Source organism: Canis lupus, chromosome 21 (assembly GCF_003254725.2).
Source record: "Canis lupus dingo isolate Sandy chromosome 21, ASM325472v2, whole genome shotgun sequence".
NCBI lineage: Eukaryota > Metazoa > Chordata > Mammalia > Carnivora > Canidae > Canis > Canis lupus.
The window spans coordinates 34,182,434-34,210,159 of NC_064263.1; the positions used below are offsets into that span (position 1 = coordinate 34,182,434).

Genomic DNA, 27,726 nt, shown 5'->3' on the forward strand with positions numbered 1-27,726 from the left:
AAGCTTTCACATGCCAAGAGTATTACAGAGAAGGAAAAGAAAGTTTAGATAGAACAATAATATATTAGGCCTGAGTAAACAAGCACCATCAAAGAAAATCCTGGCTGACTTCATTTCCTTCTGTTAATTCAGTACATGCAGTATGTGCACCAACTCCTTGTTCATTCCTGAATGGACTGCCAAGTCCTAGAGCCAATATTTACAATTTTTAATGCTCTAATTAGTCAGATACTTTAAAGGAAAACTGGAATGATTTTGCCAGATTCTTGGACCTAATTCTCTGAAGGGCTTTAATTGTCTAATAACATAAATACCTGTTATAAGAGAGATATTAATATCTTTTGTCATTAAAAGCAAGCATGGAGAATGGAGAGTGCACTCATGGAAACTGGGTTGGTAGAAATACTACCTGGTGTAAACCACTTTAATTTTTCTTTAATTTAGCACTCTAACAGAGCCCTGAGGCCCAGAATAATCAAAAACCTGATGTGGGATACAGTATTAATTGAGATAAAAAGCAATGTGATTTAAGATATCACAAAGAATGCTAGGAAAAGTATACTGAAATTTCAGTAGTTTGTATACTGGAAAAGAAGAGAAACAGTACTTAAGCATTATGTACCTTCCCATCCAAAGACTAGCCTGACAAGATGTTACAGATGATGAGTTTTCATCAGGATCTTCAGAGGTGGAGCTCTGGGCCAATACTCCTGATGCTTGACTTGTGATGTCTTTATAAAGCTGAATAAATTGGTACAAATTCATGATCCGTGATGCTTCCACAATGCCAGTGCTTTTATTAATCTAAAAATACAAAGAAAATGAAAAAAGAAAAGTTCATAATTTCTCTGGCCATTTTTTCAAAGTTTTAATTTAAATTCCAGTTAGTTAACATGCAGGGTACTATTAGTTTCAGGTGTAGAATTTAGTGATTCAACACTTTCTGTACAACACCCGGTGTCTTCCTTACTCCCTATCACCTATATCACCCATCCCCCTCCTCTGAACAATTTTTCCCAAAAAGGGGGAACAAATATTTAGTCAAACATCTGAGGAAATCAAAGTTTTCAAGGTTTGCAAATTACCTAACAAGAGGGAAAGAGTTTGAGCAAATGAATAATAAATGTCATGTCTCCTATATTTATGGAATTCAAAATACTTGCAGACATTTATCTCATTTGATACTCAAAATAAACCTGTAGGGTTGATTAGGCATCACCCTGTTCAGAGTTGATGGGGACAGACAACTTTCCCAGACCTAAAAAAATGAATTTTAGAGATCAGTATTGACAATTCTTTTTAATTTCTTAAAGAATTCAACTAAAAGATTTATTTGAATTCAATACCTGCATGCCATTCTACTACAACTGAAACAACTGATTCCTTTCTCGAATATCTTAAGTTCTACCTTATAACAAAACTTCCAAACTAAAGCAAGAAAATTACATTAAAAAAATCCTAGCAAAAAGTGGTTAAATTCTTTCCAGAATGCTATTTTGAGTTTTGGCAAAAAACTTTTTTTTTTTCTTTTTAAAATATGAAGTGGAACTAGTGGCCTACAGATTGTTAACTCTCCCCCCCTGGAGCTTATATTCTTAATGTGAGGAGATATTTGGGGCAAGCGTGAGGTAATAGGTAAGGAGAAATACTGCTTTAATAAGACTCAGGGAGTCATAGAGTGGGACATATATTTTCTTTTGAAGTGATCGAAATTGAGAGGGCACTGTTCTTGGAAGAACCTGAAGTAATCAGTGACAGATTAGTGAGGTGAAAGACTTTATTTTAGCACAGGGGATGGTATGGAATACTCTGGGAACAGAAGCAATGAAATCTATGAAATACATATCAGAGTTAGCAAAGTCAGAAAATATTTACAAAGAAATGAATGCAGGAAGAAATATAGAGGGCCTTAAAATTGTGCATGAAGTAGGTAGGGTTTTGAAATGTGTTGATGGCAATGGGGATATGGGAAGGTGAAGTAGATAGATACATATTAAAAAAAATTACTATATCAACATTTCAATATTTGGGATGAAAATAATAGTTGTAACTGAAGTTTATTAACTGTTTATTATTTGAGAAGGCAGTGAGAAAAAAAATTGAGAATCAACTATGAATGAGATTCTATACTGTGAAAATGGCAGACCTATCTCTAAAACTGATTATATTTGGGGGAGGTAAAATCTATATGGAGATCCAAATGTTAGATTCTTTGTAATAAATGATTATATATGAGATAGAGGACAAATATATAGAATTAAAGGTGATAGGAATTTACAGAGGCTTGTATAACAGATTTTCAGAGCTGAGGAAACTAGGCCAGTCTTCTTTTATAACTGCACACTTCAGAAGAAATAAGGGAATAAGTCCTATAAACTTGGTGTTTAATAGCAAGGTTTATCCAACTAAACTACTGTAATCAAGCATTCATGCAACAAATATTTACTGAGTACCCATTATGTGGATATTATGCATATAACTATCTGCTATGTGTACTACTCTAGGCACTGGTGACCTAGTGTGTATAAAACAAAATCCTTGCCCTCATGGAGGCTACTCTATAGGTAGGAGAGACAAAATACAGATTAGATGAAATGGAAATAAGTGTTACGGAGAAGGTTAAACAAAGAAGAGGACATACTGAAGGGTTGTAGAGAAGGCCTCACAGGGAAGGTAATATTTAAGTACTGGAAAAGGAGCAGAAATGAGTCATTTGGCTATCTGGGGGAGATCATTCCAGGTTGGAAGAAAAGTAAGGGCAAAGACTGTTAGGTAGAAGTGCACCTAGTGAGGAGCACAAGAAGTCTAGCAAGGAGCTCAGGGTGGCTGGACTAGAATGAGAGAGGGAAGGAGAGTGGTAGAAGATAAGGAAGGGTAGGGGGATGAGGTGGAAACAGAACATACAGACTTCACTTAATCATAGTAGTAACTTTGGCTTTTACTCCAAATGCATGGGAAGTCACTGGAAAGTTTTGAGCTAAGGAGTAATAGTAATATGATTTGATTTCATTTCATATTATGTAAGTGGAACAGGCTGGTTGTTGTGCGGAGACTAGATAGAATAATAGGGACAAGAGCAGAAGCAGGGAGACCAGTTAGGGGGTAGTAGTAGTGGAGATGGTGAAAACTGACCATATTTTTAATACATTTTGAAGAAAAACCTGTCAGGATTCACTTAGGGATTGACTGTGGGATAGGAGAGAAAAAGAGAAGAGTAGCTGGTGCCAAGATTTTGGTCTAAGTAACAAGATGGATGAAAATAATACAATTCATGAAGTTTAATAGCCATCTTAGTCCATAATTTTAATTAGCCCATTAATCTTTCTAATATTATTACCATAAAATATTTCATTTAAACATCATTTGGATTATTTTTAATAATGAATTAAATATTGTTTGAAGATAATCATGATAATAGATGGCAAACAGTCAAGATAAGGTCTTTTTGTAAATACAGAAGGTTATAGCATAGTTGTTTAGTTGCTTAAGATGAAGAAATATGAAGTTTCCTCTCAGTTTTTCATGTTGGATTTCAACTCTTTTTTTTCTAATATCAACACTGACTTCTCATAGATTCTTTCAAAAAGAACCCAGGGAATGAAAATAAAACATTTCTTTAGAGTAGATTTTTTTTTATGATTTTATTTATTCACGAGAGACAGACAGAGAGGCAGAGATACAGGCAGAGGAAGAAGCAGGCTCCCTGTGGGAAGCCTGATGTGGGACTCGATCCTAGGACCCTGGGATAATGGCTCAAGCCAAAGGTAGATGCTTAACCACTGAGCCACCCAGATGTCCCTAGAATAGACCTAAAATCAAGAAAAACTACACAAATGAGAGCTCTGTTGCTTAGCTGAGGGAGAGAAACTCAAGCATACTCTGCACTCAGTCTGAAGCCTGTTGCAGGGCTTGATCCCATGATCCCGAGATTGTAACTTGAGTTGAAATCAAAAGTTGGCCACTTAACTGACAGAGCCACCCAGGCATCCCTGCCTATATCTTTATTTTATTTTTATTTATTTATTTATTTATTTATTTATTTATTTATTTATTTATTAATGATAGTCACAGAGAGAAAGAGAGAGAGAGAGAGAGAGAGCAGAGACACAGGCAGAGGGAGAAGCAGGCTCCATGCACCAGGAGCCCAATGTGGGATTCGATCCTGGGTCTCCAGGATCGCGCCCTGGGCCAAAGGCAGGCGGCGCCAAACCGCTGCGCCACCCAGGGATCCCCCTGCCTATATCTTTAAAACTTGTTCTTTTCTATTTAGAATCTTAAGGAAGGTATTTTATCACACACCGATGTAATGGTTAGAGATACTAAGGTGCAAAGAATTCGACTGATAGTAAATTAAACATCTTAAACATTAATTCCATGTTTGCTAAAGAGGAGCAACAGAATACCAAGGGATCAGATACCAGATATTCGTATTCCCACAGCTCTCTACAATTTATACTGGCATCTTTGATATCAGCTGAGTACTTTATGAGGTAAAGATGGAGAGAGAATGTAATTTTGGTATTATACTATATCAATCAACAAGGAAAACTTCAACCTATCTTAGTCATTTAAAATGAGTATTTCCTCTATAGATTTTTGTTCACTCAACATATACTGAGTTCCTACCATGTGCAAAGCAGTACAGGCCATAAGAAATACAAGGATGAATCTAGATAGAGTGCCTGCCTTCAGGAGTTTCCTATCTACTAGGAGAGCTAAGAATGCAAATAATTTTATTCTTAATGTAGAATTTAATTACGAAGTATAAATAAAATGCTATTGGAGTTTAGAAGAGGTAGGAGAATTTGCTAGTGAAGACTTTATGGATGAGATGGGATTTGAGCTGGACCTTTAAAGAGCCATCAAATTTAGCCATGCAGAAATAAAAAGGTGTGGCAGAAACTATTAGCTGATTACCCACACACTGTTCCCATTTTTCATTGCCAGCAGCACCCTGATTTTGTTTTGGTGTCTACCACTCCCTGAAATGACTCACAAGTCAGTCCTTGTTAGTCTAACCTACATCAATCATAGTAACCGCAGCTCCTCGGTCAGTGTGTAAGAAAGGGACATGAGCTAATAGTGATCCAATGAGTTGAGAAGAAAGATCTGCTAGGTCTTTGAATTAACCAATCCAGGAGCTGCTTTATTTATTTATTTTTTTTAATTTTTATTTATTTTTATTTTTTTATTTATTTGTGATAGTCACAGAGAGAGAGAGAGAATGAGGCAGAGACACAGGCAGAGGGAGAAGCAGGCTCCATGCACCGGGAGCCCGATGTGGGATTCGATCCCGGGTCTCCAGGATCGCGCCCCGGGCCAAAGGCAGGCGCCAAACCGCTGCGCCACCCAGGGATCCCTGGGAGCTGCTTTATATCAGGATTTCTTAATAAGTGAGAAAATACATACCATTTTTCTTTAAACTAGTGTAACAGGAGTTTTCTGACTTGTACCTGATGGCAACTTAAATGACAGAGGAATGGACATTCTAGTTGAGGGAACTCTGAGCAGAGTCACCGAGGTGGGAAAGTAACAGCTATACGGCCTTCAATTAGTTAAAGCCTCGTCAGACTGTGGAGTGCAAAAGGTGATAGTGGTAAATAAAACAGAAAAGATAGGGGCAACCCGGGTGGCTCAGCGGTTTAGCGCCGCCTTCAGCCCAGGGCGTGATTCCGGAGACCCCGGATAGAGTCCCATGTCGGGCTCCCTGCATGGAGCCTGCTTCTCTGTCTCTGCTTCTGTCTCTGTCTCTCTCTCTCTCTTCTCATGATTAAATAAATAAATATTTTTTAAAAACCAGAAAAGCTAGTTTGGATTGATAATAGACTGTTGAGGATCTTGAATGTTAGGTTAAAGAGCTGGGACTATTTTATAGCCAATGAAGAATTGTTGGGGAGTTTTTAATAGGAAAGTCATCTGATGAGAGTTGTGCTTTAGAAAGGTTATCTCAATTAGAATTAGGAGAAGAGTCAGGAGGTGTGGAGATTAATCACAGAATCCAAGGTAATCTGATTGAGAAGAGGAGCCTTAACTATAGTTACAGTCTCCTAGAGGGCACGGCATTTGTCTTATGAATAGACTGGAAGTGAAACCTGGGTAGAGGTAAAATTGACAAGATCAGGTAGGTAGCTAATTACTATGCAGAAGGCAAGAAAAGGAGTCAGAATGTATATTTTTCAGAAACAACCTTTGTGACTAGAGTTCTTATAAATTCACCCTGTGTCCTTTGAAGTTGACTTTCAAATAGTCCTGAACATTATGTGCAGTATAAATTTGTTGTGGGATGATGGGAATATGGATATACTGAGCCTATCTGAATGGATTTTATATGTTTTTAGCTCAGTTCTTCATTTCTTTACTTTATTCCTTTGCAAAGTCAAAAGTTGCAGATTTCCAGAGTTCTTTTGAGAGTATGTGTATTTATAACACTGTAAGAAGGAAAAACCCTAATGAATTTAACATAAATATAAACCCAAAAATAAAGACAAGCAAAAAACCAGAAAATGGAAATAACATGTGATTGGTGTACAAGTTGTGAATCTAGGAATTGAAGTATAAATAACAGGCTGTTGGATCAAGCTGTCGGTATTTCAATGTGTGTGTTCTGTTACTATGATTTATAACACATTATACACTGCATGAAGTTATACTGCTGCCCACACTAGTACCACATTAGCTACCTCTGATAAATAATGCAAAAATTTTTAATGATGTTTCTCTGATAGTTATTATATTGCTCTTTAACTTTGGACTTTTAAAAATAATCAACCAAGTAAATGTTTGGTGTGGATAGACCCTACATTCCACACTAAATGCTTAGGGTGGACAGATAGCTGAATGGAATAAACTATGTTATGTATTTTCTCTAAATCAACTGTAAACTTTAACAGTACCATTTACCTTCAGGCATTAGTCAAGTCTGGAATTAACATCTGTCTCTGCTTCTCTAAACTCTGTAAGGTTCTCTTACTACTTAAGGTGATTAGAATGTCTAATTTGATCAAATATCCACAATCAATCCTATTATCTTAAAGCAGAGTAGTGGCAATCGACCCACTGGGAAAACAAGCCATATTATTTGGGTAACTCCAGGGTCATGACACAAAAGAAAAATCCTTACTCAGTAAGTAGTTCTTTAAGGGTTTATTTATTTATTTATTTTTTCTTTAAGGGTTTATTAGGAATGGAATTCAGGGCATTTATGAATGCTCAATTTATTGTTTACATACATATGGATGGTTTTATTGCTTGTTTTAGAGCAGGAGTTGGGGTAGGAGAAGGGCTAGTAAAATTCATTCTTTCATTTTCAACAAAAGGTTTGTGGCCTCCAAAAGGTTAATAACCATCCATGTAATCTACCCATTGGTGGACGAATCTTCTATGACAGCTGCCATTATATTTTTCAGCATAGTTGATATATTTAATTATCTAAATTTAAAAACCAACTAAAAGATAGAGTACTGATGATGAAAAATCCATTCTATAACCAAAAATTTCCAAAAACAAAAACAAACCAAAAACCATACAAAAACCAAAACACAAAACCTAAAAATACCCAAATCTTTCTAATGGATTTTTAAATTATTTTTTATTTTTATTTTTTTATTTTTATTTTTTATTTTTTGGATGTTTAAATTATTAAGTGAATGAAACCTATTCTTAAAAAGAAGTGATCTCCTAAGATTAATTTTTAAGGAGTCATCTTAGAGCTACATAGGTGTTACCTTAGGATTCCACAGACAGCTAAAATCCAAAATCATATGAGGATAAGACGTTACTATCATCTCCTTTGATTATAAAAATCTCTGCTATATGGCAACTACATAACAAGTGAGATTCAAACAGTTAACCTGGAAGGCAATAACACTAACAAAACTGTGTTTTACAAATAAATGTCAACAAATGTTAATAATTAGCAAATTATTGGATTATTAACATTAATAATTTGCTAATTCTTAACATTTATTTCTACTATATTACACTATCAAATGTGGCTTTAATCACCAAAAGAATTTAAGTTCAGAGTTAGAAGTCCCTATCATTCTCACCTTCGTACAGACCACACGTACAACCACTTTCCAAAAGGCAGAGGAATCAGATCCAGGTTGTACCTCAAAGAGAAGATGTTTTTCCTGGCCAGAAGCCACTTTAGCAGTTCTGAAAAGAGACAAACATAATTGTTAATTTTATAAAAAGTCTTACAAAGTAACAGAGCTATGAAAGCAGATTCAAGAAATACTTTAAAACAGAGAAGAAAATTCAAAGAAAATACATGGACACACATGATCGCAATAATTAGATTCTTAAAACATAGGGATAGAGAATGTTTTGATTATAAAAGTACAACTAAGTTTTTAACATCAACAGAATGATGTTTATAAATCTTTCCATGTCACATCTCAATGGTTTTTAAATGTCTAAGAACGACATCTAGAAAAAAACACATCCAAAGAATCAAGTACTTAAAAGTTTAGCTGGTTTCACCTATCCACATTTTGACTAATTGCCTCAGATGTATAAAGTATGAAAAAAATCTTGCTCTTTGTTGAGTCCTAATTTAAGCAACAACATACACCTCTTTGAAAAAAATTTTTTTGTAACTTGGGACTGGATCAAACCAAGATTTTGAGATACCTTAAATATACCTAGATTTTGAGACACCTTAAATATACCTTTGCTGTTTTCCTCAAGCAGAGCAATTTTAATTTAGAGTGTCACAGGATTCTAGCATAAAAATATAACTTTTAGAGGATAATTCAGTATCTTCCCATTAATGCCAATTTAAATTAGATCAAAGATAGACTTACAAGTATTGAGACTCCCTTTTATTATTAGTCACATTCTGAGCACCAGGAGGGAGATCACCTTAGAACGAAATGATGTACAGCTAAATAGAGGCAACTGAAAATTAAGCAACTAGCCCTAGATAGCAAATTCTGCCAGGGAAAGTAATTCGTCTGTGCCAGTTCCCAGTTGTTTTCTAGTAATCAAGCCATGCTTCTTCTGTATAGGTTTAACTTTATAATTCTCAGACAGCACTGCCCTTGGGAAATGCCCAACTCTGACCCATGGAAATCAGTTTTAAGAACTGAATCCAGTCAGAACATCCTATGCTAAATAAATCAAAGGAAGACATTCTTTACCATCATTTTTTTTAACCATCATTTCTGTATTACACAGTAAGTTTAGCTTGTGCATCCTTTCATATGACATATATATCTGATATTTTTAGACCAAAAAGCAAAATTTTATAGAACAGATGGCTTATGTATATAAGTTCCAAGACTCTAAAGGGATGGCAAATGACATTGATTACTCTTCATAAAAGTCGAAACAATAAACTCAAAAAAGCATTCCATTCATGATACTATTAAATTCTTAATCTATATTTACTCCTTAAGAGTATGGTCCCAGAAGTAATGTCTCAAATACTACTATTTGGATAATCTAAAAAAAGAAAAAAGTAAAACGCTAGAGTTTTATGACTATATTTTTATTACAAAAGATCAGACAATTCATATACATAATAAAATGTACAATCTCCCTTCACTGCCCGCCATTTCCAATTTCCCAGAAACACAGTACATATACTTATAGTTCATTTTCTATGCATTTACATGTATATTCATACAGGATCCATCCATTACATCCATACAGGATTTCTTTCATTTTTTTTTTTTTTTTAATGAAATCTAATGTTTTCTAAAAGAAACTATCGGGATCCCTGTGTGGCTCAGCAGTTTAGTGCCTGCCTTTGGCCCAGGGCATGATCCTGGAGTCCCGGGATCGAGTCCCACATCGGGCTCCCTGCATGGAGCCTGCTTCTCCCTCTGCCTGTGTCTCTGCCTCTCTCTCTCTCTGTGTCTCTCATGAGTAAATAAATAAAATCTTAAAAAAAAAAAAACCAAAAACTATCTTTTAAGATAACTAACTTTTAAGACATTCTCTATTCTTCATGACTGGATAATAACAGTAGATTCTATTTTAATAGCTTCTACACAGATCAGTATAAAAATTGATAAAGATTAAATCACAAAGAAAAGGCATAGTTCTATTAGATACACACTAAGAAGGCAGAGAAATTTAAATTCCATCTTAGAAATCTATTCAAGAGTTAAAGAGATTTAAAGATTGTAGCTAATTAGAAAATATTAGCAAACAAAATACCTTATTCTTCAGTGGTGACAAATGAATTATTACTATTTACATATTTCTCTGGCAAAAATAATGCTCAGTGAACACAGATTTATTTATTTATTAACCAGATGAATTGGTTGATGTATAGAAATCTGGGTGCCCCCTTTGACAATCCCAGGAATCTTTCTCTAGAGTAGCTAATTGGCTTATTCTCTTCTATTATGTACCTCTTTAGTACTTTCAAACAAGAATTGATTTATAAGTCTGTGTTTAAAATTCAAGTTTCTTTGGTTTCTTTGCTTCTATTATATATTTAAAAATAGCCACATAGAAAGTCTTGTCATAGGTACTCAATAAATATTTGCTAACTGATGCTGAAACATTCAGTCTTACCATCAATACTTCTGGTTACGTCTTAGATAGTCATGGCATATGTGGCGTATATCAGGGAGAAAAAAATAGAATGAAAAAGAACAAGCCTTACATATCATTAAGTTCAGCTACTCTCCCAAGAAATTCTTCATAAGTTAAGGAGCCACTTTCTCGAACCAATGTGACATGTTTTGCTACTTTTTCTGGTAACTTGTTAAGAACCAACTGTGTCTGATCCGAAAATTGCTGTCCCATGATGAAAGGATGTCTTTTGAAATCCAGAAACAGTGTTGCTTCACATAGTTATCTGTCAAATATACATAAAAGTTACTTTTATATACTTTTATATACACTATTAAAACAGCAAAATACCCATCCCTTCAAGAAAATAAGAAAAACTAAGAATACCTTTAAGTGAGCGTTCAGTAGACTTAAGTAAGTCTAAGGTGGAATTTATTTAAATGACTATATTTTTAAAGAAAAGATTTATATTTCTATTTTTTAAGAACATACATAGCTAAATGAAAAAATAAAATTCACTTATATTACTGGTAGGGTGGTAAACCTCTAATTCCTCTAATTTTGCCAACTCAAAACCATTACACACACACACACACACTTATGTATTTGTATTTAATAGGAAGCTTATTTATATAAATTTCCCAAGAACATTTCCTGATTACCTACCACATGTCAGACTCCTAACTAAGGACTTCCCATATAGTACCTCATTTATTTCTTATAATAACCCTAAGAGGTAGGCATTATTATGTTCCTATTTTATAGATAGGGAAATAGAGCTAAGTAAAACTTATCTAAAATTAAATGGTAAGTGGTTGAAGTGAACTTTGAACTTATGCTTTCAGATTCTAGTGCTCATATTCTTAACCACTATGATATACCAAGATATATAATCATGAAATAATTACATCAGCTAAATAACATTTGCTGTTGAATTACTTTATTTGTAAATATGCACCTTAATTTTAATTGTAAAATATATGCAAATTAAACAGGTTTTTGGTTTGAAAACCTAAGAGAATTAAAATATTAGATAATTTAACCACCTCACATTTTCTGCTTAGAAAATAAAAAAGACAGCACTTTGGCATTCTCACTTCTCCAGGTTTTTTTTTTTTTTTTAAGACTTTATTTATTTATTTAATACTTATTTGAGAGAAAGGCAGAGAGCACAAGTGCAGGAGAGCAGCAGATTCCCTGCTGAGTGGGGAGCTGGACTCAGCCCAACATAGAGTCCCAGGACCCTGGGATCACGACCTGAGGGGGAGGCAGATGCTTCACCAAATGAACCACCCAGGCACCCCTTCTCCATGTGTTTTATTTAATTTAGTTTACTTATTTAAAGATTTTATTTATTTATTCATGAGAGACACACACAGAGAGAGAGAGAGAGAGGCCAAGACAGAAGCAGACTCTCTGCAGGGAGCCTGATGCAGGACTAGATCCCAGGACCTTGGGATCATGACCTGAGCCAAAGGCAGATGCTCAACTACTGAGCCACCCAGGTGCCCCTCTTCATGTGTTTTAAACTTAGTGCTTAAAAAAACAAAACAAAACAAAACAAAATGTAGAGTTTATATAATTTGTTTTCTAAGTATGAAGGTGATACTTCAGCTAAAAGGCAAGATCACTGCTTTTATAATCTATTACTAATATAGATCAGTAAGTTATTGAATTGACTTAAAAATGTTATAAAACATTTATTTAACAACTACTTAAAGTCTTGAAAGATCTATTTCTATGAACTGTGGCTAGAGAAGAATTGAATGTGTTTATTCTATAAATTATGACTTATCAGAATATCAAGTATTGAAAATATAGTTAAAATAGAAAATAAAGTTTTAGTGTTTTTGTCTATGCTGACTTATTCTGTAACTTAATATTAAAATCCCTATTCAACACAAATACTATTATTACTAATAGTAAAAGCAGCTAATACTTTCTTTTTTTGTTTTTAGCTAATACTTTCTATCACTCCCATTGTGATCTTCTTAGCACACAATCTTCTAAGCACTTTATGGGTATTCACAAATTCACTCATTCACATCCCTGTAATAGCCATTTCATAGATGAAGAAACAGGATAGTTAAGGAAACAAGCACAGAGAGGTTAAAACAACAGTCATATAACTAATGTTATTTTTTTTTTGTAATAAAAAATTAGAAGAAAAAAGCAGGGATGCTGGGGTGGCTCAGTGAGTTGAGTGGCCAACTCTTGATTTCGGCTGGGGTCATTTTCTCAGGGTGGTGAGATGAGCCCTGCCTTGGGCTCCCCCGTGGGGACTCTGTTTGAGATTCTCTCTCCTACTTTCCCTCCTCTTGCTCCATGCACTGGTGCGTGCTGGCACGCACCCACTCTCTCTCAAATAAAGAAGTTAAATCTTAAAATAAGAGAAGTAAAAAGAATTACAATAAAAAATAAAAAAAGAAGTAAAAAGAATTACAATAAAAAAAAATACAAGAAATTTCATCTTATCTACTCACCAAAACTATCATTTTTACCACACAAATTAACATTCATATAAAGCAAGTTAAAATAGTAACAATTTTATATGAAAAGTCTGCTTTATTTTGAATTAAAAAATAAGAAAGCTCTAACTATAAAATATAAAATATACGTAACTTTGAAATATAAAAGCATTTACAATAAGAATTCTCAGTAACCCTAAATATGTACATTTATTTTTGGTATTACAATTTAAGTTACTGTATTTGAGGTTTATTCTTTTAGTCACATTAAACAAAGGAAAAGTACAGTTATACTAAAAAAGAAAACTCAACAATTACTGTTTTGAATCTAAGCCTACTTGGCAGTGATATATATTACATTAGAGAGGTAAATGAAAGAAGTTGTTGAGGAAGATCCAGGTCACCAAAAAATCTCTGAAGGCGAAATTATGTATTTTAAATATAGCCAAGTGGATTCATAGCAACTGTATCCAAAGAGAAAGATCTTGGTTTAGAGACGGTCTCTAGGGTATTCAACATTAGTGATTTCTGGATTTCACAGTCTAGTAAAATATCAAAGTACCATGGTTTGCACATTTATTTTTATTCTGAGTAAAGACAGTTTCTAAAAACAGACAAAATATCCCCAAAACATAATAAAAAATTAAAAAAAACTTTTTATAACTTGAAATGTAGAAAAATATTAAAAGTCTTTCCCAAGGCAGTAACTTCACAGTGATGTATACTACATATATATATATATATGTTTTGTCCTTATTTTTCTTATTGTAATTCAAATGTGTTAAAAAAAAATCATCATCAGGAACCAATGGCTGTAAATTGGTGCTGGGAAACCACTGTGGTACATGGCCTTTTTAAGGCTGTGGAAATACAACAGTGAGCAAAAGAGACATGGTTCTTGCTATCATGGGAGCATCTGACTCAGTGGGGAAGAGGCACAATCACACCAATAAATACATAATTATAAGATGAGAAAAGCTAAGCCAAACAAGTACAGGGTACTACAAAAGCCTATAAAAGAGAGGCTTGAGTTAGTGGTGTGTCAGGAAAGACCCTGGGCAAGCAACATTTGATTTGAGATCAGTCAAGAGTTAGCTAAATAGGGGCAGAGGCATAGAGAGGAAAGGACATTTCAGGCAGAGGCTATAGAAAGTGTCTAATGTAGCAAGGAGCATGGTGCCTTTGAGGTAATAAAAAAGGCTACAGTGACTAAAGCAGAGGCAGAGGGAGACTGGTACACCAAGAGATGGTCTGTTTACTGTTTTTTACTGATGACCTGAAACAAGATTGCATGTCTGCTCATGGAAGTGGATGGTTAAAATTGGTATGAATGAATACCATCCACTGAATACTAGGATCAAGAATGAAATTGATAATGATTTTCTAGAATGGAATAAGTTATGTCAAAAATGACTAAAAGTTAAATCCTGAAAATGTTTTGAAAAGCCGACTGCACATAGATAAGATGTGCTTAAAAGCAGCTAAAATATAAAGTCTGAGAGTTTCAGTCAAAATATGTCAACAGAAAATAAGGACAAGAAAGATGTTAAAATAATCCTAAACTCTTGCTAAAAGCAGAGGTCTAGAGCAAGACCCTAGTCCTATTGTGCTCTGTAATGGGTCTACCACACTGAAGTTCGTAATCAACTCTTGGCAGTCAAAGCTGTGTGTGTGTGTGTGTGTGTGTGTGTGTGTGTATTTACGGGGGGGGGGGGGGACGAGGAGGGAAGGACAGAGGGGGAGAAAAAATTTTAAGCATTCCACACCCAACCTGGAGGCCGATGCAGTGCTCCATCTCCCAACCCTGAGATCATGACCTGAGCTACAATCCAGAAATCCGCCACTTAACTGACTGGGCCACCCAGGTGCCCTAAGCAGTTACTCTTTTAAAGGGCATTAATCATTTGAATGTAACTGGAAGAGTATCCAAGATGTTATGGATCTAGAAAATGAAACTGATTTATTCTAGATAAAATTCTGAACAACCAGCAGGTTTGTTCAAACATTTGAAGAGATTTCATGTAAAAGATGAAGTACGATTTATCATATATAGCTACAGTGGAAAGAATGGCCAGTAAGTGTAATTAGGCAAATTCAGGTCAAATAAGAAATTTCTATCATCCATAATTATCCAAAGGTATTACGGGCTGTCTTGTATGTGAGCTTGTTTTCAAACTGTGGAGGTGTTTAAATAAAGATCAGAAGTTCATCTAATGAATAAATTTTAGAGAAGATTTTTGCTTGGGTGACTTCTAACCTAGTATTTCATTCTCAAAGTGAAACTTAAATTCCCTCTAGCTTTCCTGGACCAATCCAATTCAAATGCAATAAAAATTCTAACCAATCAGACTGAAAACTTTATATTATACCTACATTCCTTAACAAGGAAAAAATTAAACTTTTGAAACACATGATCTTAATATTTAGTGTAAAATATGTAACGATAATTTAACCATTGTGCCTACCAAAAAGGTATTTATAAAGAGGCTGCACTTACTGAGTTAGAAAATGGTCCCTTTTATTTCTGCATTGTTTTGATCTGATGCCCTAACTTTGAATAAGGTTTATAATTTGAGGCAACATGTTACATATCAACTTGTTATCCTGTATTGCACTTGGTATCTGGGAAACCTAATCACTAGCTCCTCTGATTAAAAGGTGACTATTTAGATACAAGAAAGCCTAGGCAGTGGTTCTTAATTTGGTTCAGTGAATAGGGTCTGGTATTTACAGTTAATTTTGAATACCATAAAATAATGATAATGATAAATATTAATGTCCATCACTAGCATAAAAATATAACTCTGTGATCTATATGCATTATAAAACCTAAACCAAGGGTGCATGTTCACAAAAACAGTCTGTTGTGGCCACCCTCTAGTCACCCAGCACGAGTTTTTCAGTGTCCCTCTCTTTGGTGACTCTGCACATTCTTTTATAAAAGAGCACATATCATCAGTTAGGTCACTTGACCATCCCCCTCTGTGAGCTTCCTGAGGATAGAAGCTGTGTTCTCTCTTCTGGTAAATACATAAGCATACAATAAATGTTTATGAACAGGTACAGTAAATGTTGACGGTTTTATTATTGTTCACTTAGTATTCTTTTGACTCTTGCTAATTTGTTCATTCATCTAGTAATTATTTGGAGAGGTTGAAATTTTAAAAATACACGAAATAAAAATATAAAATCATAAAAATTTATCCCTGAGTTAGTATGTATATAAATTGAGAAATATTCATTATTTGATATTATAAAAATAATTCCCTCTTGACCATGGAACAGTAGTATAGCATAGGAATATAATTTGCAAACTACTGGCATAGAATTCAGAGAAAGATAAATCTCCCATCAAAAGTTTTCAAGGGGGCAGCCCAGATGGCTCAGCTGTTTGGCGCCTTCAGTCCAGGATGTGATCCTGGAGAGACCCAGGATCGAGTCCCACATCAGGATCCCTGCATGGGGCCTGCTCCTACCTCTACCCGTGTCTCTGCCTCTCTGTCTCTCATGAATTTAAAAAAAAAAAAAAAAAAAAAAGTTTTCAAGGACTAGCAGCTGTCATACTATTATATCACCTATAATTTAGTACTTTCTGGTAAAATATAAAAGCATACCTGTTTTATTGCATGTGGCTTTATTGTGCTTCACAGATATTAGCTTTTTTTTTTCCCCCAAATTAAAGGTTTGTGGTACCCGTGCATGGAACAAGTCTATTGGCACCATTTTTCTAATAGCGTTTGTTCATTTCTTTGTAACATTTTAGTAATTCTTGGAATATTTCAAACTTTTTTGTTATCATTATATTTATCATGGTGATCTGTGATCAGCGATCTTTGAGGTTACCATTGCAATTGTTTTGGGGTGCTATGAACTGCACCCATATAAAATAGCAACCTTAATTGATAAATGTTGCATATATCCTGACTGCTCCACTATTTGTTTCCTCAATCTCTCTTCTCCATTAGCCTCCCTATATCCTGAAACTCAACAATATTGCAATTAGGCCAATTAATAACCCCACAACAGCCTCTAAGTGTTTAAGTGAAAGTCACAAATCTCTCATTTTAAGTCAAAAGCTAGAACTAATTAAGCTTAGTAAAAATTAAGGCATGTTGGAAGCTGAAATAGGCCAAAAGGTGGGCCTCTTGCATTAGTTAGCCAAGTTGTGAATGTGAAAGAAAAGTTCTTGAAAGAAACTAAAAGTGCTACTCCAGGGAAAACACAAAGTGAAACAGCCTTACTGCTGATGAAAAAGTTTTAGTGGTCTAGATAGAGGATTGAATTAGTCACGCCATTCCCTTAAGCCAAGGCCTAATCCAGAGCATAGTCCTTACTCCCTTTGATTCTACAAAGGTTGAGTGTATTGAAGCTGCAGAAGAAAAGTTTGAAGCTAGCATGAGGTTTAAGGAAAGGAGTCATCTCTGTAATATTAAAGTGCAAGGTGAAGCAGCAAGTGCTGATATAGAAGCTGCAGCGCATTATCCAGATCTAGCTCCGATAAGCCACGGAGGTAGCTACACTAAACAACAGACTTTCTGTGTAGATCAAACAGGCTTCTCTTGGAAGAAGATGTCATCTAGGAGTTTTATAGCTAGAAAGGAGAAGCCAATGCCTGGCTTCAAAGGACAGGCTGACTCTCTTATTAGGAGGAATGCAGCTGGTGACTTTAAATTGAAGCCAACGTTCATTTATCATTCTGATCATCCTAGGGCCCTTAAAAATGCTCAATCTACTTTGCCTATACTCTAAAAATGGAAGAATAAAGCCTGGATGATAGCACATCTGTTTACATTATTGAATAGTTTAAGCCCACTGTAGAGATGTACTGCTCAGAAAAAAAAAAAAAAAAAAAAGATTCTTTTCAAATTATTACTGCTTATTGACAATGCACCTGGTCACCCTAGAGCTCTGATGGAGATATAAAATGAGATTAGTATTATTTTCATGCCTGTTGACACAACATTCATTCTGTAGCCCATGGATCAAGAAGTAATTTCAAGTCTTATTAGTTAACATTTTGTGAGGCTATAACCACCCCACATAGCAATTCCTCTGATGGATCTGGGCAAAGTCAACTGAAAAACCTTCTGGAAATGATTCACCATTCTAGATGTCATAAAGAATATTCATGATTCATGGGAAGAGGTCAAAATATCAAGGTGAGTGGAAGTTTGCAAGAAGTTGATTCTAACCCTCTTGGATGACTTGAGGGGGTTCAAGACTTAGTGGATAAGATAACTAACTGCAGATGTGGTGGAAAGAGCAGGAGAATGAGAAGTAGAACCTGAAGATGTGACTGAATTGCTGTAATCTCATGACAAAACTTCAACAGATGAGGGCTTGTTTCTTTTAGATGAACAAAAGAAGTGGTTTCTTGAGACAGAATCTATTTTTGGTGAAGATGTTGTTAAGTATTTAAATGAAAACAAAGGACTTAGAATATTACATAAACTTAGCTGGTAAAGCAGTGGCAGGATTTGAGAAGTCAATTTGACAGTCTGAAAGTCAATTTGAAAACTGACTCCAATTTTGATAACATTACATGCTAGAGAGAAATCACTCCTGAAAGGAAGAGCCAACTGATGAGGCAAACTCATTACTGTCTTTAAGAAATTGCCAAAGCTGTTCCAACCTTCACCGCCACCCTAATTAGTTAACAGCCATCAACACTGAGGCAAGACCCTCCACCAGCAAAAAATATACATATATATTATGACTTGCTGGAAGGAAGCTCAGATGATGGTTAGCATTTTTTAGCAATGAAGTATTTTTTAAATTAAGGTATGTACAATTTTTTTTTAGACATAACACTGTTACAAGCTTAAGAGACTACAAGATAGTGTAAACATAACCTTTTAATACACTGGGAAACCAAAAAATTCATTGGACTCACTTTACTGAAATACTCACTTTACTGTGGTGGTCTATTACTGAACCTGCAATATCTCCAAGGTATGCCTGTAATATGCTTTCAAAAAACCAGGATTGAAGGATTTTCTCAATAGAGAACAAATGTTATTTTGAAATTCATAAGAATATCAAGGATTCCAAAAATGCCACATTCTCTAGTGGGTGGTAACATACACTTGATCACTTCTTTTTCTAACAAATGAATTGTTGTAGTTCAAATATTCATTACAAAGATATAAAAACCACATCATGGGTAACTGGCAAAACAAAAAACAAAACCAAGCAAAAAACCTCCATGAACATTTAAACTATATCCATTCATAAAAGGATTAAAGCAAAGTTAAGAAGCCTGAAAGTACAGTAAAATGACTAGTTGACAAGTACTGTGATATTTGGAAAACCTCTCTGAAACCTGTTCTCCATGAATTTTTGTATCAACTGTACTTACAAAAATGGTATTTATAACTGAAATAATCATCAAACTACTTTCACTGTTAAGTCAGTTTTAACATCAGTGATAAAAACTAAGTTCTAAAAACTAGATCCTTAAGACTGTTACTTATTTTATTACTCACTGCTTACTCAAACTCTAGATCTGTAAGCAGGGATCAGCTGTTCTGCAAAACAAGAAATTAATAGCAGCTATTAACAGATACATAAGGAAATAATTAGACCAGTTACTACAGGAGCTAGAATGCTTGTTCTGGGCTCAGAGATCTTAATTAGAAAGAAAAACTACAAAAAGAGGGCACTTGAGATGAAGCCTATGGATTTATGACGGCATTGCTGTATTTACAAATATATTTCATATCTAGAAAAATTCACTAATTAGACTTGTAAGAATTCTCTCCGGACCTTCCCTGCCTTTTTGGGAGAAGGGGAAGGGAAGTGTGTTAAATATTTACATATGGAGCAAGAAGAATCGGGCTCCTACACACATTAAATATAAAGCTCACTTACATCAAATGACAAAAAACACAGCTTCTGGAGGAAACTACTTAGAAACTGCAGCCAGGCAGAATCAAAGGAAAGGAGAAAAATCCGTACTACTTTGGAGTTCTGGATTCAGAAAGCATCACTTCTCAGGAGTGACTTCAATACAGAGGTCACTGATTTAGGATCGTTGATCCGGATGGGCAGAGGAGAGCTGGAAAAGAATTAGCTTTAGGCACGAGGTCCAAGACTAACAAACCATAGTACGCGTTAAGGCAGCTTTATAAATACACCAGAGGCAAGAACGAAACCGTTTGGCAACATGAAATGGGACAGAACGTAGACTGAAACTTAACAGAAGGACTGGGGTTCAATTTGAGTAGCAGCGGTTAATCCACATTTTGGAACACATCACAAGTAACAGAAAAAAAAAGAAGAAGTCACACAGAAGGCTTCCTTTCTGGGAAGAGCTACTAACAATTATCAGCAAGGTAATATTTTTGTCTCAGACCGGGCCAAGGTAGCTGGTTCGACAAACAAACCCTTTGGGAAGATGGGCAGCGTAGGGTAATCTGGCAACGGAGGGCCGGCTGTGCAGACCGCCTTGGCCGTTTCCGAGCTATCGGCCCTGCAGGGCGATTCTAACCCGGGCTGCCCAGCGCGGCCTCGGGGTGTTTACTAAGCACGCGGGCCGCCGTCGGGCCGTCCTGTGCCTCGGCCCCTCCGCCAGCGCACCTGCGCTCTTGGCCAACAGCCACGCCCGCTGGCCCACCGTCGGCGCCGGCGGCAAGATTCAAAAGCTGTTCCCGCCTCGGGGAGGATGAACTCTCTCCAGGCTCCCCCGGAATCACACCTCCCACGGGACGAGCCGTCTGCAGCCCCGGCCACTGGAAACTGCCGGGTTGGGGCCGGAGTGTCCGCGGAAGCGCCTCCCAAGCCAGCGCTGCGCCCTAAGCCGAGGCCTAGAAAGGGTGGCGGGGCCAGGCCTGTTTCCCCAGTGAAGCGCCGCTCGGCAGCCGAGGGCTGGCCCGCGTTTCTCCTCCCAGCCCTGGGGTCTTGGAGCAACAAGGAAGGGGAACGGCGAAAGGACGGCTCCGCGCAGCTCACCCCAGGTTCAAGGCATCGCGCTTCCGGCGGCAGCAGCTCCGCCTCAGCCCACGGCTCAGGCCCGCAGGTGGAGGCGGCGGCGGCGGCGGCGACGCCCGCTCGGCCTGCGCCCGGGGCGCGCCTCAGTGACGCAAAGGCCCGCCCCGCCCCCAGCGCGTTGCCTGGAAACGGCGCCCAGCCTCTCCCAGGCGCAGGGCGCTCGCGGTGTCCCCCGCCTCTGTGTGTGAGGACCCTCGACGAGGCCTGAGCCGGTGAGGCCAGGTGAGAGGAGAGGGGGCCGCGCCCAGAGGCGGCGGGAGAGCTTCGCCGGGCGGGCTCCTCTAGGCCCGGCTCCCGCCTGGCCGACTGCCGCCTCCCCTGGCGCCATCTCCCGAGCAGCTGCGCAGGGCCCAGCTGCTGACAAAGGCCGCACTGTACACATCCTGGGTTTGGCCGAGGCTTGGACAGTCCAAGCCACCGCTTGTTAGGCCTCCAGCCTCCCAGTGGTCGTAGCTACACAAAGGTAATCTTGCTACTCTACCGTGAGGTGGGGCCGCTGATAACCTGGGTAGGTTAAGAGGCATGAAAGACCGTGGAGAGTGGGTAGCACGGCAGCCCAAACGGTAAGCCCTCATACAGCGGCAGCAATTAGCGTGGATGTCGGCGGTATTGTTGCCGTCCGGTACGCATCTGTTGTGTGCCAAGTGTTAGATTAGGTCACCGTACAGGCCTTGCCCTCGTTTAAGCAGTTTGCTCAAAGATTCGTAGCTAGTAAACAGCAGAGCAAGGATTTAACCTCAGGTTTTAAACCACTTACGGTAGGTTAAACTAAATTAAGCTACTTAGCAGCTAAATTAAACTATTTATGGTTCTTCATATGAGGACACTTGTCCTTCAATCTTTTGTAGATGTGTCCTGTGATGCATTAATCCTGCCCTCTAATAATGGATGATACTTATCGACCATTAGAACAAGCCCTGTTGGGGCAGCTCCCGGTGGCTCAGTGATTTAGCGCCGCCTTCAGCCCAGGGCCTGACCCTGGAGACCTGGGATCTGAGTCCCACATCAGGCTCCCTGCATGGAGCCTGCTTCTCCCTCTGCCTGTGTCTCTCATGAATAAATAAATAAAATCTTAAAAAAAAAAAAAAAAGTCTGTTTTAAGTTCTTAAAAAAAAAAAAGATTTTATTTGAGAGATACAGAGATAGTGATGGAGATAGTGAGAGAGAACATGAGGTGGGGAGGAGAGGGAGAAGCAGGCTCTATCCCAGGACCCTGAGATCATGACCTGAGCCAAAGGCAGATGCCCAACTGGCTGAGCCACCCAGGCACCCCTGCTTTACATACTATAAAGGTATGAATTAATAACCTCACAGCAATCCTATGAGATAGGTAATGTTAATACTTTCATTTTACAGTTGAAGAAATAAGAAAGTCCATTAGCTTTTCCAAGGTCAACCAACCAGCTAAGGAGCAGAGCTGTATTCAGACCCGTGCTGCCTGAACCATCAGCCTGTGCTTTTAACTCTTATTGTAAACTGCCTCAGTAAGATGGTAAGACGTCATCAGGGCCAGGGTCTGTGTTGTCTGTGTACTTTTATACCTTATGGAGAAGGTTCTGAGGATTGTCTCCCTGACAACTAGCACAGAGCCTGGCCTGCAGTACAGTTGTTCAGTATTTGAAGATGTGATGAAGATAGGAACATTGGAGAAACTAAGCCCAAGAATGAGATATAGGTAATGATTTAGTAAATTAAAAAAGAAATCTAATTAAATTCAACAAAGTCCTATAGTTTAGCCTAATCTGGGCCTGGGAGTCAGGAATATTTCTCTATAAAATTTTCCTTCAATTAAATATAGTTTGAGGTTCCAGTCAGTGCAATAAAACCAGACAAAGAAATAAAAGGCATGCAGATTGGAAAGGAAGATATAACACTGTATTTGCAGTCAAAAATACTTTTTTAAATATTTTATTTATTCAGGAGAGACACAGAGAGCGAGGCAGAGACAAAGGCAGAGGGAGAAGCAGGCTCCTTACGGGGATCCCGACGCGGGACTCAACCCCCAGAGCCTGAGATCACACCCAGAGCCAAAGGCAGATGCTCAACCACTGAGACACCCAGGTGTCCCTACTTACAACTATTTCTTACAAACATTTTCCTACATCTTTTTTATATGTAAGAAAAATAAAAGTTTCCTTTGCCTGCTACAAAATAACTTCATAATTCCTATTTCAGAATTTCTAATCTCCTCTATTACAGTTTTTAAAATAATCCTTATTATTGTCCTACTGATTTGCAACAAATATGCCAGGACAATTCAACCACTGAGCCACCCAGGCATCCCTGTGTTCAGATGATTTCCTAATCAACATCGTTAATTGTTATCCTTCATTATTGTCCCAATCCTGTATTTCCATATTTATATAGAATATCTCCCAGAGGAATGAATATACCACAATAATGGGCATTTGAATTCAAGAATTTCTGTATCAAAGGAGCTTCAGCATTCCTTCTGGTCTCTCAGACTAAATCATATGAAGAGATTTCTTTCTGTCTCCTAAAGCATTCTGTCATGGTATCCTGTACTTTCTTTAAAATTTCTCCTTGTTTTGGGATCCCTGGGTGGCTCAGCGGTTTGGCGCCTGCCTTTGGCCCAGGGCGCGATCCTGGAGACCCAGGATCGAATCCCATGTCAGGCTCCCGGTGCATGGAGCCTGCTTCTCCCTCTGCCTGTGTCTCTGCCTCTCTCTCTCTCTCTCTCTCTCTCTCTCTCTGTGTGACTATCATAAATAAATAAAAATTAAAAAAAATTTCTCCTTGTTTTATTTTTTTATTGTATTTTTTTTGAGTTTTTAGTGTGTCAGACACCAAAAGTATTCTATATGTATTATCTCACTTGTAAGTCTAACAACAGCCCTAAAAAATGTCGATATCATCTCAATTTTAAAGAAGAGAAAATGGTCCTGGAGAGGTTAAATAAATTGTCCAAGGTCACTTAGTTCATAAGTGGTAGAGCAGGGATTCAAATCTACCATCTGATTTCAGAACCTCAAGTTTTAGCTATACATTATATTTCTACTCTTGGGCTTAACCTGTTCTTGTCAATTCCATACCATCATCTCAGTATAAGTTCCTTGTTATTTGACAGATTAGTATACTAACATCTTAGCCATCAACTTATCCTGAAACATATTTACTATTCAGTCCATCTTGTATCTTGCTGGCAGACCAAGCAACTTAAAATATTATATTTATTAAATCTATATCATAAAGGTGCTGGTGCTCAGTATTAGCCAGGTCATATCAACAAAATGGACCCCAGTATTTGGGAACTCATTTTATTTTATTATTTTATTTTTTTAAAGATTTTATTTATTTATTCATGAGACACACACACACACACAAACACACACACACACACACAGAGGCAGAGACACAGGCAGAGGGAGAAGCAGGCTCCATGCAGGGAGCCTGATGTGGGCTCGATCTCGGGTCTCCAGGATCTCACCTCGGGCTGAAGGCGGTGCTAAACCACTGGGCCACCAGGGCTGCCAGGGGAACTCCTTTTAAATGGATGATTTTACCATCTCATTGTCTCAAAGATCTACCTGGATCTTGGGGATCATTGTATATACTACCTGCCCCCATTGTTATCCTGTCATTCCATACCACCTCCCATTCTCTCTACAATCCTTTATTGCTATATCCTATGACCACTGATCTTTGAAACTCTTTATGTCCCACTTTCTTTTGGCATGCCTCGCCTTCATTCACCCCAGGCTAGCTTCCTCTCTGCTTTAGCTATCTCAGTTTGACCTCAGGAATTCCCATTCTCCAGCCAACAACACCTCTACCATTATTTGCTTTTCCTTTGAACACTTTCTATTTTACTGAAATCAGGAATCCACTTCCCTGACAACCTTTTTGGCTAGGAGACAAGTTAACATTCTCTTCTCTAGCTGTCACATCCTGTCACATCAGTGTTTTAATACTGTCAATCAGACATCTCTCTCCTTTAAACTCTTCTGGCTGTAAGTCTATTTTTTTTCCCCCAAGCCAGCTAGGCCTAATAACCTAAGGATCAAAGAAGTCACTTTTCTCTTCATGTAAGTGCAAAACTCAAACCTTACCATTATCATGTTTAACAAGGAAAGGTCAAGCTAGTGTTTTCTGACAGGGCCAGGGGGAATGAAGTCAGAAATTTCAAGAGCTGGGAACTATCCACCTTGGTTGTTTGGGTCTTTGTTGCCACAGACAGGCCAATGGGAAATGACACAGTTTACTCCAGACAGCAAAACCCAGGTCAGTTTTATCACTCTGCTACATGGAAAACAAGGCTTAGAAGCAGCCAGTTCATAATTATATTTCCTAGATTATCTACTATCCTTACAGATAGTAAATTTTTACTACTTTGTTTTGAATTAGGATCCAAACAAGATCCTCTCATTACATTTTGACTGTTATATTTGAAATTTCCTTTGAAAGCAGTCTTCCCCCCCCCTCCTTTTTTCATACGATTAAGTTATTGCAGAAACTGGATGTATTGGGGTTTGACCAGAGAAACAGAACAAGTGGGAGATATAAGACATTTATTGCAAAGAATTGGCATACTCAGTTGGGAAAGCTGGTAAGACAAGATAGAAATGGAATTTGTGGGCATGAACTGAAACCACTATGCACAGATAAAATTTTTCTGTACAGCCTCTGTTCTGCTCTTAAATTCTTTCAACTGATCAAATCAGACCCATCCAGATTATGTAGGACGATCTCCCTTAACTTAAATTCAATTGATTATGGACTTACATATACAAAATACCTTCATAGCAACATTTAGATTAGTGTTTGATTGAATAACCAGGGACTAAAATCTAGCCACACTGATACATAAAGACTATCACATTAGGTTGATTGGGTTATATGGACTATTCCTATATTCTGGATTTATCTGTTTTCTTCCTTATAGGGTTATTTACTTTGTGCTTTTTCTCCTCATATTTTCATAAATGCAGTTTGGCTTTAGAGGTTTGACTATTCTGGCCAGAATACTTTATAAGTGGTACTGTGTGCTTCATGTTACATCAGAGAGCCCACAATATCTGCTTGTCCTCACTTTAAGACTTATCATGGGGGTTCTAATCAATATTTTATCTAATCATTTTATCCATTAGGATGGTAGCCTGAATCCACTTTATTAGGGATTAAAAAATGGTGACTTTCTAATTATTTATTTATTAGTGTCATTTCTGTAAAAAACTTTTCTGTATAAACTGGGGCTATTTGGTTACCTTGAAATACTGTCCATTCAGGAAAGGCAAGAAAGATGCCAATTCTTTCTTTTAAGAGTTAGTGCCTACTTACTAGCAATGATGTCCAATGTGTGGAATTTAATTGTTTTTAGTATAACTGCAAATTTATGGGTTTTATATACTTGATTGATAGCATTTAGTATGACTTTTGTTGTGTAGTTCCATATTTGGCAAGTGGTAACCACATCATACTGTTTTTTTTTTTGACAGGACGGCTTTCTTGCATTTTGGTTCCTTCCTGGCTTATCTTCTGTATTTCCTGTTTTAGACCTGGAACCAGCCATTCCTCCAAGGAGTTCTGTATTCTTTCAATGGGGAATGGTATTTAGAGACCACAGTCTTGGTTGCTAGATGTATTTATAGCTATTGGACTGTCATTACTTTTAGTCCTTTTCAGAAGACAGAGCTAGGGAATATATATTTTTTGTTTGTTTGTTGGAAATATATACATTTGGAAGAAAATAACAGTTTAGAGTGTATACTGCTATTCCTAATTTAAATGTAATATTACAAGATTTTAAATATAACCAATTTTAATAGTTGTATCTCTTTAATCTCACATTGCAAATCTTATTACCTAATAACATTAAGTAATTATTTATATTATAAGAAAATAGATTCAAAATAAAAATATCAATATTACTATTGGCTATTTGGTTACCAAATGAAATTTATATATACTTACTGCTCTATTTGTCCTTAGAACATGTATCACTAGGGATGCCTGGGTGGCTCAGCGGTTGAACGTCTGCCTTATGGCTCAGGGCGTGATCCTGGAGTCCCCGGATCGAGTCCCACATCGGGCTCCCTTCATGGAGCCTGCTTCTCCCTCTGCCTATGTATCTGCCTCTCTCTCTCTGTGTGTCACTCATAATAAATAAATAAATAAATAAAATATTAAAAAAGCATGTATCACTAATAATGTAGAGTCAAAATAGCTGTGATTGAGCTCCTTGAAATAATCTCCTGTTTTTTTAGTGGTTCCTCAGTTTGTTTTTTTATTTTTAGAAATTGCTTAAGTTTACTTTTGAAATGTCAAAGTTTTCTATGTTTCCAAAGTTAGAACTACATAATAAGGCATATTTGGAGAAGTATCATGCCCATTCTCAGTCCTCTACTCTGTTACCTCCTTTTCCTATATTTAAACATTTTAGTCTTTGTTTACAGGATTTTTGTAAATATAAGTGAATACATACACAAATATAAATAGAAATAAAAATGTTTGTGTTTGCTGTCCTATCATTACACTAAGTATAGTGTTCTGTAACTTCCTCTTTTTTTTCACTTAGTAATATATCCTGAAGATCACTTAGTATAATTAAAGAATGGAGATCTACCTCATTTTTTTTGACAAGTATGGAGAATTCCAGTTTATTGATTTATCATAGTTTCTTCAACCAAACTCCTTTTGATGGATGTTTGGGTTGCTGTTACCCATAGAGTTAAACAGTGAATGACCTTTTATGTAAGTAATTTAACTTTTTTTTCCCCCC

At 37.1% G+C, this 27,726-nt stretch overlaps 1 protein-coding gene and 1 pseudogene across 3 annotated transcripts in view; one reads left to right on the plus strand and one right to left on the minus strand.

The window, feature by feature from the left end:
* RNF141 (ring finger protein 141) overlaps window positions 1–21,065 on the minus strand; it is a 41,932-nt gene extending 20,867 nt beyond the window's left edge. The window contains exons 1-5 of one of the 3 annotated variants that reach the window (XM_035704080.2): window positions 20,949–21,057; window positions 19,869–20,055; window positions 10,622–10,816; window positions 8,049–8,157; window positions 623–804 (exon numbers count right to left, since the gene is read on the minus strand). In XM_035704080.2, the coding sequence (XP_035559973.1) occupies window positions 623–804; window positions 8,049–8,157; window positions 10,622–10,764 (434 nt within the window). In that variant the 5' untranslated portion in view covers window positions 10,765–10,816; window positions 19,869–20,055; window positions 20,949–21,057. Of the gene's footprint in view, window positions 1–622; window positions 805–8,048; window positions 8,158–10,621; window positions 10,817–19,868; window positions 20,056–20,948 lie in introns of all 3 variants that reach the window. The other 2 variants (XM_025459479.3, XM_025459478.3) reach the window with 2 other exon arrangements.
* Window positions 14,245–20,665, plus strand: LOC118351795 (tigger transposable element-derived protein 1-like; annotated as a pseudogene).
* Window positions 21,066–27,726: the final 6,661 nt, after the last annotated feature.